At 47.9% G+C, this 13,120-nt stretch overlaps 1 protein-coding gene across 1 annotated transcript in view; it reads right to left on the bottom strand.

Annotated features, from left to right (window-relative positions):
- Window positions 1-234: 234 nt before the first annotated feature.
- LOC139666818 (GDP-mannose 4,6 dehydratase-like) overlaps window positions 235-13,120 on the bottom strand; it is a 56,114-nt gene continuing 43,228 nt past the window's right edge. Inside the window, exons 5-8 of the mRNA XM_071546143.1 lie at window positions 10,967-11,159; window positions 9,771-9,875; window positions 681-808; window positions 235-456 (exon numbers count right to left, since the gene is read on the bottom strand). Coding sequence (XP_071402244.1) covers window positions 235-456; window positions 681-808; window positions 9,771-9,875; window positions 10,967-11,159 — 648 coding nt within the window. The remainder of the gene's footprint in view (window positions 457-680; window positions 809-9,770; window positions 9,876-10,966; window positions 11,160-13,120) is intronic.

Genomic DNA, 13,120 nt, shown 5'->3' on the forward strand with positions numbered 1-13,120 from the left:
CACATACACACACACACACACACACACGTGTTTTAGCCTTAACCTATCACACACTTTGACGCGCACACAAGAATGTGCACGACATACATGCGTGGGCACACACACACACACACTCACACACACATACACACACACACATACACACACACACACTGGGCTCTGTCTGCTCCTGGACATGGCGACCCACTGTTCGTTTCATCTCCCCAGTCCTTTCTCTGCTTGCTGCTGGCACCATTACGTTAACACAAACACCGTATTTCTGTCATCGTCCCCGGCACCCGGCATTCCCTTAATATCTCTCTTTCTTCTGCGGGCGTTCTGGGAATGGGGGTGGGGGTCTGGAGGGATCTGGGACATGGGTGAGTTGTGGGAAACCAGAGTGCAGTCTGTGGCCTCACAGCATGCGGCCCTCTCCCTCTCCTCTCGCTCCCGCTCTCCTTCTCTATCTCTGTTTCTCTTTTGGCAGCGAATCATAGGAGGCTTCATGCAGATCACATATTGCGGCCTCAAATGATCTGGGAAAACATGCCCCCACAATGCTGTGTGCACATCTGAACCCTGTTCAACTCTGAAGCCGTGCGCACAGAGTATGAGTGTATGTCACTCAACATGCCTCTGTATGTACGTGTCTCAGGGCATGCGTGTGGTTGTGTGTGTGTGTGTGTGTGTGTGTGCCTTACCTCCACGTAGTCCTTGGCGTGGCCCCAGTCTCTCTTGGAGTCCAGGTTGCCCAGGCTGAAGCTCTCCAGTTGGCCCAGGTGAATCTTCGCCACAGAACGGCTGATCTTTCGAGTCACAAAGTTTGAACCTAAAACACATACATTTAAATGCTTTGTTTGCATCCACTGAATTAAATTATGATTTACATGGGACATAAATATCACAGAGGTTCAACTTGATCCAACACACATAAACAGACATGTACGCACACACACATGCAGAAACAAGGAGTGGGTATAGTGAGGTCAAGGCCCTAGCCTACCAAACCCCCTCCACTGCCTTCCAACTCCCCTCTTTTGCTCCAAGTCCTGCCTTGCCAATGCAAAAAAAGAAAGCCCAAAAGCCACCAAGAGTCAAAGCAATTCGTTACCACCTCACGTTACAGCCGCTAGATCCTTTTAGAATCCCTCTCTCTCATCTCGCCTCTCATTTTCCCCTTTAATTCACTGTTTCGGTGTCAATTCTGGGCTGGGTGCCAATCCAAATCTTAGAGCATCAGTCTATCAACACCAAAAAACCAGGGAAGTTCCAAAGAAAAAATGCCTGCAGACAACTAAACAGCTCCAGCGAAATCGTGGGGACCACCCCGGCTCCGCTGGTGAGGTGTCCAGTCCAGAAGCACCACATCGAGGGCCGGGCCTGCCAGAAAGCCCAGCGGTGCTTCTCATTCTGAGCCGACACACGTGGCGATATTATCTGCGGGAAAACAAATGAGCTCCTAATGACTATTTCTGTGCCGCTAGCAGGGCGAGGAGAGGTTTGGGTGTTTGGCGGGACACCGAGGGCCGGTGTCATGTTCTCTGTTCCCGCTGTGGGGGGAAAGACGACGTGGAGAGCCTGCGACTAAACGCTCCGACCCTCCAACCAAAACACAGCATTATACAGATGGATATCAACATTAAATATTAGGGTGTCATGTCTAATAACGCCGCAATCTTAGTTGAAACAGCTTATTAGAGCTTGAGGGTTTTAACTCTGGCTAGGCTGCGCTTTGTTGCATTTGGAAACCAAAATGGCAGATAGGGATATGTGAAAATAAAATAAAATTGTCATTTCAAAGGAAAGCTTATGGCCATCAAAGAATAGGCTATTATTAGCCCACACAACATGGCTATATAAATCTCCCATAACCCTGTGTGACCCTCTTAGAACTAGAGTTTCTACAGGCCGCTCATCAAGCTCGAGCTGAATGTTGCCTTTTTCTCTGCATCCATCCTGGCCATAATAGCGCGGGTCTGTCTCGACACTGTATCACTGTGCCCTGACATGGAGCAGAGCCTCAATTTAGACACAGGAAAATCCCATGAACCCAATCATGCGAACGCACCAAATTTGTAGTAATTATTTCATATAAAAGCGACAGCCCTGGGCAGGCTGAGTAAAAACAGACCAGAGAAAGTTAGACACGCTTATTTGAGAAAATACAGCGTGTCGTGTGTTGGTTGTGGGTCACAAGGCCCCATGTCAACGCTGCTTTGTTGCCATGTTTGGTTGACTTTTAATAAAGTTTAAATGAGGCTCCATGCAGTCTTCAGATTGGCTCTGTATTGCCATAGCTAAACATTACAATAAAATTTTAAATGAAATGCTATTTAGTCTAATCACCAAGGCTATCTATTATTCACAATTCTGAATCAATATCTTTGACACCTTTATTAGGAAATAGCATATGTCTACGAAGCATAGATAAATTGTCATTGGAAACCCCCTCCGATGTCAGACCAGTCCTGTCTTTGCATGATCATTTCATCTGGCCCCGGGGCCTCTCTCCAACCTGGCAGGTCATCTGTTCTGGCAAGTACCATCAGCTCTGCTAACTGTAGTCAAATGTTAACCAGCAATTATTCATCTGCCGCAAACACATCTCTGATTGTCAGCTTTTCTCTCGGCCATATCAGCTAGACAGGCTCTTATCACATCACAGAGACTGGAGTCATTCATCATACCTGTCTCACCATATCCCACTGCACAGGCACAAAGACGGACAGATGCACAAGTACCGTATGAGCTCATACACACACACATACACACACACACTTACACACCTACGCACACACACAAACATTCCCCTCTCGTTTATGAGGACCTGGTGGGGCCAGGCAGTGTAACAGGACCCCAGATTGGTAACTACAGTAAATGGGATGGCAGGGGTCCGATTTGATCCAACATCCAAGGCAAACTCAGGTTTGCAGGTTAAACACAGGTTGTCAAAACTCCACAGAGCAGAGCAGGGCTGGCTCTTATAGGGGGCGCAGGGATACAGTGCAGCACAGTACCCCCAATCAGCAGTAAAGTCCATTATTTCCCCCAGGCACACCTGTAGTCCCCCTAGTAAAGCTCACACCTCTGTTTGGAGTGGCTCTACTCCCTGCTTGCTCTAATTGGTGTGGTGTGGACCAGAGCGTAGGCCTAATGGACTGGCCCGCCTGGCCGTGCACAAAGCCTGCTCTGTTACTGGCCTGGGTGTTAATGTGTTTCCTTTACTGGCAGCAGCACCGCAGGACAGCCAGGGGGAGGGGGTGGGGGAGCGGGAGGGGAGGTGGGCTAACGGGAGGTTTAGAGCCCAAACGGGGCAGCGGTGGCCGTTTAACCTCGCCCGCGGCCCCGCGGAAAGTCCAATAAAACCACGGGCCGTGAAAACCGAGCAGACAGCAAAACCCGTGCCAGAAACTGACACTCACTCTCTTTCTCTCTCTCTCTCCTCTCATTCATTCTCACTCAACCGTTTCTTTTCTCTCTTTTTTTTTTTTACTTTTTCCCATTCCATTTCATTTTGTTGGCCAGAGGAGGGACAGGAAAAACGTAACACACGGGCTGCGTTGGCACAGCTGGGCCTAAGGATGGGGGAGAAGGAGGCGGAGGGCGAAGGTGAGGGGAAATCTGGGGAGATGTGTCCCATCCAGAGCCAGTCCATGTGGACCTAGACAGGATGGGGGGGGGGGGTGGGGGGGTGGTTGTCAGCTGGGGGCTCAGGCCTGGAAGAGTCAGGGAAGGGACTGTGGGTTTAGGGGATTTTGGCTTGGCTGGGCCGGGTTACTCCTCATTTTCTGGGCTGCTGTTAGTACCACACTGCTAAAGGAAGGTGACTTATGAAGTCTGTCTTCAAACTGCGTGACGGCCCAGCCTTACACACTCAGACCTCAAGATGTCTCTGACTCACTCGGTGTGTGTGTGTGTGTGTGTGTGTGTGTGTGTGTGTGTGTGTGTGTGTGCGCACGTGTGTGTGTGTGTGTGTGTGTGTGTGTGTGTTTGCAATTGGTCAAGATTTAACTGCAGTGTAATTTACTCAAATCACTCTGCTGTAGCATTTATTTTGAAAACATAATGTGTGGTGATGGCTCAGTCAAATAGTGCACTGGAAATATTGCTTAACCGAATGGATTCAAGTCTTGGCTCATACTACCCCATGTCTCACCTTTCTCTACACTTCTAGCCTCTCTTTTGCACAGGCAGAACCACTACTTGCTTCCACTCTCACTTCTAATCCATCATGTAAAGTTATTGTTACTAAGCTCTACCTTTTCAAGTAGAAACTGAATAAAAATGTGGAATGACTTGGTCACCAACTATGGCATAAACAAATACAATTCTAAAAACAGCAGTGTGGATGGATCTCTCTTCTTAAAACATAAAGAAGTTATTTAGAATGACACAAAAGCTTATTCCAGGTTTGTTCCAAGTATGTGATATGTGAGACATTTTTTTGTGAACTTGTTTGAACTAGTTCTGAACATGGCAAAAAAAAAAAAAAAATAAAATGACACGCTGCAAGAAACAAATAAAAGAAAAAAAAAAAAACGAATGTAGCCAAGACTAGATTTTGACTGACACAGGGTTGTCATGAAAACCCTAAAGTTTCCTCAACAGAGGGGTTACACACCTGTTTTGGAATTCACCCAGAACTGCAAATCCCATAATCCTATTCTGTCTTTGACCAAGGGCCCAGGGGGTGAAAGGCTTTGTGGTAGATTCCGAGTGAAAAACGCGCCCTTCGTTTTCCACCTCTACTGCCGCACATGTCGGGATTTAGGCCGACCCTGTAGCCCCACTCACCTCAAATCGAAAGCATGCTCGGCTAATACGTGAAATAAATTTGATGCTCTTTACTATCCCGGCAACTTCAGCTGCTTCTTTCTCGCACTCTAGTTATCTGTACTGAGTTATGACTGAAATACCTGACTTGTAGGAACATTGAGTGATTCTGCAGCAGGGCTGATGAATCTTCCCCGGGTCGGGGGTTGGCCAAATTCCACCCAGGCCAAAGACCTGTCAGTATCTGCCATCACCGGCGTTGCACAATTCACATTCTGACTGATTTCTGGAGCCTCGGCGAAGAGAGAATACTTGCATTACATCCAAGAGAGGTCATGCGCTCAGCTCCGCCAACACAGCGTCTATTCACACCTGACAGACTGCTGCCCTCACTCTGGGCTGACTCAACTGACAGGGAGGGTGCAGAGAGAAAGAAATGTGATGCGTGGAGTGGTGGGATGGGGTTGGAGGGGTGCGAGAGACAGATAGAGAGAGAAAGAGAGACAGAGAGTCACTCCTTTTTAATCAGGTGTGATGCAACAAAATGGATGGATGTCATAGGGTTTTGCGGATGTGTGAAGAAAGAAAGGGAGGGTGTGGAGAAAGAGAAGGTGAACACTGGGGAGTAGATGATACTCTTGAGCTCCAACACAGACAGCATGACAGAAAAGAGAGCGAAGGGGAGAAGGTTTGACCCTGAGATCAAACCCACAAAAAAAGACATTTAAAGACTGTGATTCTATCGTGAATCATCCTGCAGATAGACTCCAATCCAGATGCCATTCAGCACTAGAAAACCTGCCAGCCACTGCGGGGTCTGTCTGTCCCCCCGTCGGGCTCTGACAGGGCCTGGCGGAGGTTGAGGGAGACGACGGGGTGCCTTCACCTCTCGGTGTAATTAGCGCCGCTAAAAGCATTCGCTCAGTCAACTGGATTCTTAGTTGCTATGGCAATGCGGGAAAACAAACACAGATGTGGAGGCGGCGACAGCGATGAGTGAAGGTGAAACCTCAACGACACCTCAGCCGCGGAGCCCCACCTCTCCGAAGCCGTGGCAGGGGCGAGGCGGAGGGGGCGAGGCGGAGGGAGGCGCCTTCGGGTTCACGTGACGCCAGGTGGAGGGAGAAGGCGGGGGCTGAGGGGAGGGGAGGAATCTATCGTCACCTCTCCTCCGAGGTGTCAGACGCAGCTCTTCACCTGGCCACAGTTCACCTGATGTTTAGGCTGCTCTCACTCAGCCCTCTCTCACCACAGCTGACAGAACGAGAGAGCGAAAAAAAAAAAAACGTGCTCGCTCCGCGCCGAGTTCCGTCTTACGAGACCGCGGAGCCCCTTGTTCCTCCCCCTGTCCGAGCCATTCCCGTTCGCAGATATCCTTTGAAAATAACCTCTCAAATATGAGGAAAACATATCCTCTTACAAATCTATAATGCCATCTGACCTTTCAGGAACCAACCTCAATGAAAGCAGAAAGATGAAACTGAGGCATGTATATGGCGAGAGGCTGTGTGTGTGTGTGTGTGTGTGTGTGTGTGTGTGTCTGTGTCTGTGTCTGTGTCTGTGTCTGTGTGTTTAAACGGGCAGCATTAACTTTGGCAGTGCTATTCTAACTTCCCCAATGCTAGTCGGTCTTCTCTCCTAACATAACAGTATATTATTCTATACTGCCAAGCGTGAACCACAGAGCTCTCGGGGTGGAGAGATGGACGGGACTTCCCCAAATAAACCAGGGGATTAACCTACAACTACAGGGCTGGATGGTCAGTAGTAGGAATGGTGGAACGCACGCACGCACACACACACACATAGCATAGTAGTAGACTGATTTACTGTAGAGCCTTAGATCAACACAATGCTAATACCTATAAATTAAACTTGGGTATTGTCTCCTTTTTTCAAAATGAGATTTTTCGGAGCTTGAGGTACTGTATGTTTGTTGAATACGATGAACAAATAAACATATGGACTGGTTATTTGGACAGGTTTCAGGACTGATCACTCTTTCCAACCAACCGTGGGGTAATGCAGTGTCTCATATGTCACGGCAATATGGACTCCATTTAGCGCCCCGCTAACGCTAATCCCCCCCCCCCCCCCCCTTCAGCATCAGTGCGGGGGCTGTTTGTTATGGCTAACAGCTAAGCTAACCAGCGCAGAGCTAGCCGCGGTGTGAACCAGCCGGCAGATGCGGGCTTCTGTTTGCTTTGCTTCACGCTGGATTTCCACTGGGTTATTTTTCCTCCTCGGCTGTCCAATACCGACCTTTTGCTGCAGAACAATAGGAATCGGCTGTTTATTGGTGGAACGCTTAGGTGTTTACGAGAGTGGTAAGAAAACCCGGGAGAACATTCCTGCCGGGATTAAGTCATCCTGGGAGCCGAGAGAGAGAGACAGAGCTCCTTGTTGGCTCCGACAGCGGAGGGACGGGAAGGCAGAGAGGGAAACCGTAGGTAAGCCCCACTCCGCTCCACTCCTCCCTCTCTGAGCCCTTCCCAGCAGCCACCAGACCCTCCTATGTACATAACACACCAGACCACGCCATGCTGCACTATGGCACGCATTGGCTAGACTGGTGGGTCACTTAGGGAGAGACCATGAGAACGAGACTCAATACGTTTCTCGTTAAGGGGGAAAAAAAATCCCTCAGAAAGGCCAACATCTATTTTGTTTCTCAAACAGACACACGTAGCCACTGGCACTCTGGGAAAATGACATCACAGCCTTTCCTGTGTGTGGGAGTGGGGGCGGAGGAGTGGTGATGTCATGGCCACTGAAACTGACATCATTGACTTCCTCCCCCATTAGTGACTAATTACCCAGAGGTACAAGGAGGGAGGGAGAGAGGGAGGGGCAGCACACAGGTAATGAATAACTCTTTATCTTTCTCAGCCACAAGTGCACTGACACACACAGTGACAGTATTGCAAAATGCTGGATGTAGACGTGGCTGAGAACAGAAAGGAGTTGAACGTTCCTCTGCTTTTCCCACCGGCTTTTAAGTGGGGATCCTCTTTTTATTTTTTATTTTAGTGGCATCATTGGTGCTTTGATGTTTCCGCACTGGGAAATCAAACAATGTGGCCAGGACTGTGACGTCTTTTCTTCTGTCAAATACGTCTGAGTTTCTGTAGGTACGGGTCTTTTCTTTGTTTGTTCATCCATGGTGGCTGTCGCCACTCCTGATAACTACGGAGTGGTGCTGCTGCTGGAAATGTAAAATACATAATTTCCTGTGGGCCATAGAATTTTTCCCAGGCAAGACCTGACACCGGGTGTTTGGAAAAGCAAATGTAAAAGGTTTCATGAACTGGGTATAGGTTGAATCACTGTTGTGCTATATCAATCGGCGATAGAGTAGCAGACAGACATTTATTTATATGAAAATGTCACAGATTATTACTTTAATATTCTCTCACAGTACAGGAACACATATTGATATCTATGTATCACACATTGTTTGATTTACTGTATCTCCTAACACTCCAACTATGAAAACATGTGCCTTGAGCGTTGTGTGGCTCACAGCACCAGCCCCTCCCCTCTAAGGCCCTCCTGTGGGTGACGGAGAGGACGGCCAAACGCCCCCTCAGTGCGGCAGTGGCGGGGTCACAGCAGGCCCCGGGGGCCTGGGTAAACACTGGCCAGCCCGGCCAACACAAGCGCCACCCTGGGTTGTGCAAGGCAGCCATGGGACATCTGGCCACATCACAGCACAGCGTTCCTGCTTTATGAGCAACAACAGCCGTAACTCTGAGAATAGAAGTGGCAAAAGCAAACCCAACGGCCCGCTGCAGAAACGCTGACTGAGGAGAAAGAGCAGGAGAGAAGGAGAACGAGAGGGGAGAGAGAGAGGAAAAGAGAGAGAGAGAGTGTGTGGGGGGGTGGGGGGGGGGTGGAGAAAGACAGAAAAGGAGTCAGAGACAAAGGGAGAGGGAGACAAGAAAGCTGACCAAAGGCTGAGGACATGCTATGGGGTGGGCAGTGAGCCTTGCCCTTATAAGGTTATTGTGTGTATGTGTGGAAAAGGATACAAGCCTCTCCGATTTCACAATTTCATAGGGCCAGTGGTTCAACCCGTTAGCTTATCTCCATCAGTCCTCCTGTCATCCAACATGTTCTTTCTACCCAACCGTCTCTCTTGCTTCTCTGTAAGTCTAACATCCCCCACTCTGGTCTCCATCGCTCCTGGTCTCCTTCCCTGTCTCATATCTCTCTATCATCTCCCTCTACACTGCAAGACACCATGATGACAAACTACAGCCTCAGTCGATGTTGCCCATACCGTTTCTCCTTAGCTGGCTGTAAGCTACACCAGTTCCCACACCTATCTCCGTGGCAACCCATTAGAGTTTACTGGCTGACCCCTGACCTTGGCTGGGGTCGTGGCCAGGGCCTTCATTAGGGGATAAATCATAAACACCTGAGCGGCTGACCTGGGCGCAGCGCTGGGGCTCCAGTCATGTGGTATTAATTTTGGGTCGCGGTGGCGTGTAAATCGGGTTAAACCAGCGCCTGCGACCCTCCAGGCTCAGAGCACATATTAAAAATGTGACCACAACCCACTCACTATGTGTCAGAATGTGTGTGCGTGTGTGTGCGTGTGTGTGTGTGTGTGTGCGTGTGTGTGTGTGTGTGTGTGCGTATATGTGCACAAATAAGGCAGCATTTGCCTGAACATTAGGCTAGTTTCTGTCAAGCAGTTATGAGAAAAAAGGCTTCACTAGTGAATGACTATGAATTTATATAGAGCACATAATTGACACCAGCATTTACAGAACCCCAAATTTGTTCACATTCTATTTTATGGCTTTATTGTTGTATTAGCCCGTTACTGTTTTTATTGTTTATTTTTCATATTGCTCTGGTGAAACTCTATTTGTCTTTTCCCTGCTGAATCCTATTACTTTTTATGCTGCAACAAGCTAATTTCCCCACGGGGGATCACTCAAGTTTCATCTACCACTATGATTTTATGGCATGGTGTGGAACAGTGAATGCGTGCCGCGATGAGCACTCACCTCTCCTAGGGCTCTCGTGGTTGAAGAGGATCCCATTGACGGCAAACATGTTATAGGCCTCTCGGAAGTTCACCACGATCCAGTAGGCGTAGAGCTTAGCAGCGCCTGAGAGAAGCGACGGAGACAGACAGCAAGGGACAGAAAGACACACAGACAGACAGAGCAAGGAAGACAGGCACACTTTAATACCAGCATTTCCTAGAGATAGACAGAAAGAGAAGACACAGACAGATAGTGAGACTGTAAAAGAGAGTACAGTGGCTTCAAAAGATTCAGTACTTTAACTATGCTACATGTCATACTTCAGCACAGTGGTACCGCAGCTCATATTTCACCATCAAGAACATTAACCGCAGACTCCTGTTGATTGACCAAAAGCAGGCATGTACTAAAAGTTCTCCCCTCCTTTTCCCTTCCTGCCTCCCTTTCTTCCGCGACGAGGGGAATACCGGAGCGAGCGAAGGGAGGCGCCCGTTGATTAAGCCATGGGTCAGGACGTGCACTGGAGGTGAAGGGAGGTCACCGTGGCAACCTCCCCTCCACCCCCACACCCCCTCCGACTCTAATTAATAGAGGAGCAGCCCTCCTTATGATGGTATGTGCCTCCCATCCAGCCTCGGATCGAGTGCTGACAGACAGGGAAAGTGTCAGTGAGGAGAACATTTAGACAACACAGAACATGAAACCTGATCTCACACACACGTGTACAGCGTGTGTGTGTGTGTGTGTGTGTGGGGCTGTGTGTGTGTGTGTGTGTGTGTGTGTGTGTTGAAAGTGAGTGCTGAGTGCTATGGATATAAAGGTGTCTTTGTTAAAGTGAGAGCCACTCCAGTCCTCAGTCAGACGTTTGGCCTGAGGGTGTGTGGAGAGCTCAAACTCTGCCTGAGCACTGAAGCCCCCCTCTATTCACTCACTCACACACACACACACACACACACAACACACTCTCACACACACACACACACTCACACACACACACTCTGTCTCTCTCTCACACACACAAACCTTTGAAAAGTATCAAAGTCAAGCCATCTCTGTATGTGTGCTGCATTTGCATGTGTGTCTGTATCTGGCCATACATGATCCTTTGAAGAATGGCGCAAGGTTAACAAAGTTAAGTAATCTGTGTGTGAGTGTGTGTGTGTGTGTGTGTGTGTGTGTGTGTGTGTCTCCACATGGATATCTGTATGCATTACCATAAGGTGAGCGGGGGTAGAAAGGTGTGGTTTCTTTCTGAGGGATCTCCTGGACTTTGCCGTACAGTTCGCTGGTGGAGGCCTGGTAGAAACGCACACTGTTGGTCAGGCCACACGTCTTTATGGCATCCAACAGACGCAGCGTACCTACACCGTCCACATTAGCTGTGTACTCAGCCAACTCAAAGGAGATCTAGAGAGAGAGAGAGAGAGAGAGAGAGAGAGAGAGAGAGATATTAAAGGGGCCCTATTTGGGGAATTCTGATTTTTGTGTATTTCTATACATATATAGTTACCAATATTTAATGTAGACATTGTTAAAATGTGATTGTTTAAGTGGTTTGCAGTATTTGAAATCAAAAGCCTCCACTCACCAAGTTTACCTTATTTAAATTCAGGGAGCTGGTATAATCAGCCAATCAGAGCACAGTATTGTGACTGTTCTGCCTGTGAAGACTCAGTCTTCAAATTCATTCAATAAATACCCTTTTAACTACATTTATTTGCAAAGCATAAGAACATTACTCTTATCCTGAGCCACAGTATCAGGATAAGAGTAATCATAAAAATCACAAAATCACTGAATGACATGGAATCTTTAATATAGCAATCGAAGATTATAGAATAACTGTTTTCAGTTACAGGTCATATTCCATACAAAGTAACCAAAATCTCCTCTAAAAGATGACAGGAGGGGACACAGACACAGAGCAGAGGAGAGAGCAGGGAATGTGTTGCTTCTAGAGTCCATCAGAGTAGATTAGAAAGCTTGTACCTCAAACTAAACACTCCAACTCCCATAATGCCTGCTACTACTGGTGAGGGCCAAGAGGGGAGGGAACTTAATGGACACTTGGGGGGAAATTAAGTTTAAATGAAAAATGGATGTGTGCGTGTGTGTGAGTGTGTGTATAAGCTTAAGACGTGTGTGCGTGTGCGAAATTGTGTACTTGCACGGTGTGTGCTTGTGTGTGTGCCAGGTTGGCCTCAGGCTCCAGATCAGGCGTGACGGTTAAAAGCCACGCTGGTTAGTGGTCACCACACCTGGAGCGTGCGGCAGGAGCCATGTCTGTACGGAGGAAACGCTTTGGCCCTTTAGTGCTTCCACACCAGCGCTATACACAGCCGTGGGATAAAGACCCCTTATTTAAACCTGGGACCCAAGAACACTGGGCCTCTATTCCACTCATAGTCCATGCACACTATACAGAAACACTCACATGCACACGCGCCCGCGTATACACACAGACACACACACACAGTGGGAAGTTTTGATCAGCTTCAATTACACTTCTCTGCACTCCACAGCTCAGCGTAATTACCCCTGACGCTCTGCTCACGCTTTTAATTTGCATTCTGGCATTTTCATTTACATCTTTTCTCCCTCGCTTTCTCTTTCTCACATACACACGCACACCTAGACATATGCTACCTAACATTTTCTATAGCACACGGATATTCATACACACACACACTTGTTCTCATACACACACATACCGAGACAGGACGGGTGCTTCACCCCCACTGAGATGTCAGTGGGGGTTGAGTGAAGTAAAGAACAGTGTTGCCCGAACGGCCTCAAGATGCCGCTGCAATTCATTTGTGTTTACTTGCATCTTGAGTCAGACCATGACCTGCTCAAAACCCTTCAGTCCAGCTCACTTTAATTGTCCATGAGGGAGCTTACAGCAAGGCATAATATAAACACAATGACAACACAGAAACAAGTACAAAAAGACTCAATTAAAACAATTAAAAAGGATGAATGGTGGCAGATGCAATGGATGTAGAAGGAGAGCAAACTATTGCACAATTCGTGTTAAAATTTTTAAGTAGCCTGCATATGTTGCAACCTGTTCTGATGCAACCGCTTCCTCCTTGAGTACATACAAAACAGATAGATGTAAAAAATACACATTCCAAAGTTTGATTTTGTTGTGACGATTCAGTTTCAGCGTTTGCGGGATCGGGGTGAATGGTGGACTTGGACTTGGAGTTTTCCATTTCTGACACGCTCAAATTGGATTTCAACAATGAAATAAAACTTTTCAGATTCTGATTTACTTTTCAGAATCTCTTTTGTATATACTCAATGAGGAAGACATCAGATTCCGTCTTCAACTAGTCGCTCCTTGCTACACAGTACGTGGTCAA

This window comes from Centroberyx affinis, unplaced genomic scaffold, assembly GCF_046629955.1.
Source record: "Centroberyx affinis isolate AG114_WGS23_722 - 3 ecotype Tasmania unplaced genomic scaffold, CSIRO-AGI_Caff_v1 ptg005145l_1, whole genome shotgun sequence".
NCBI classification, from domain to species: Eukaryota; Metazoa; Chordata; class Actinopteri; order Beryciformes; family Berycidae; genus Centroberyx; species Centroberyx affinis.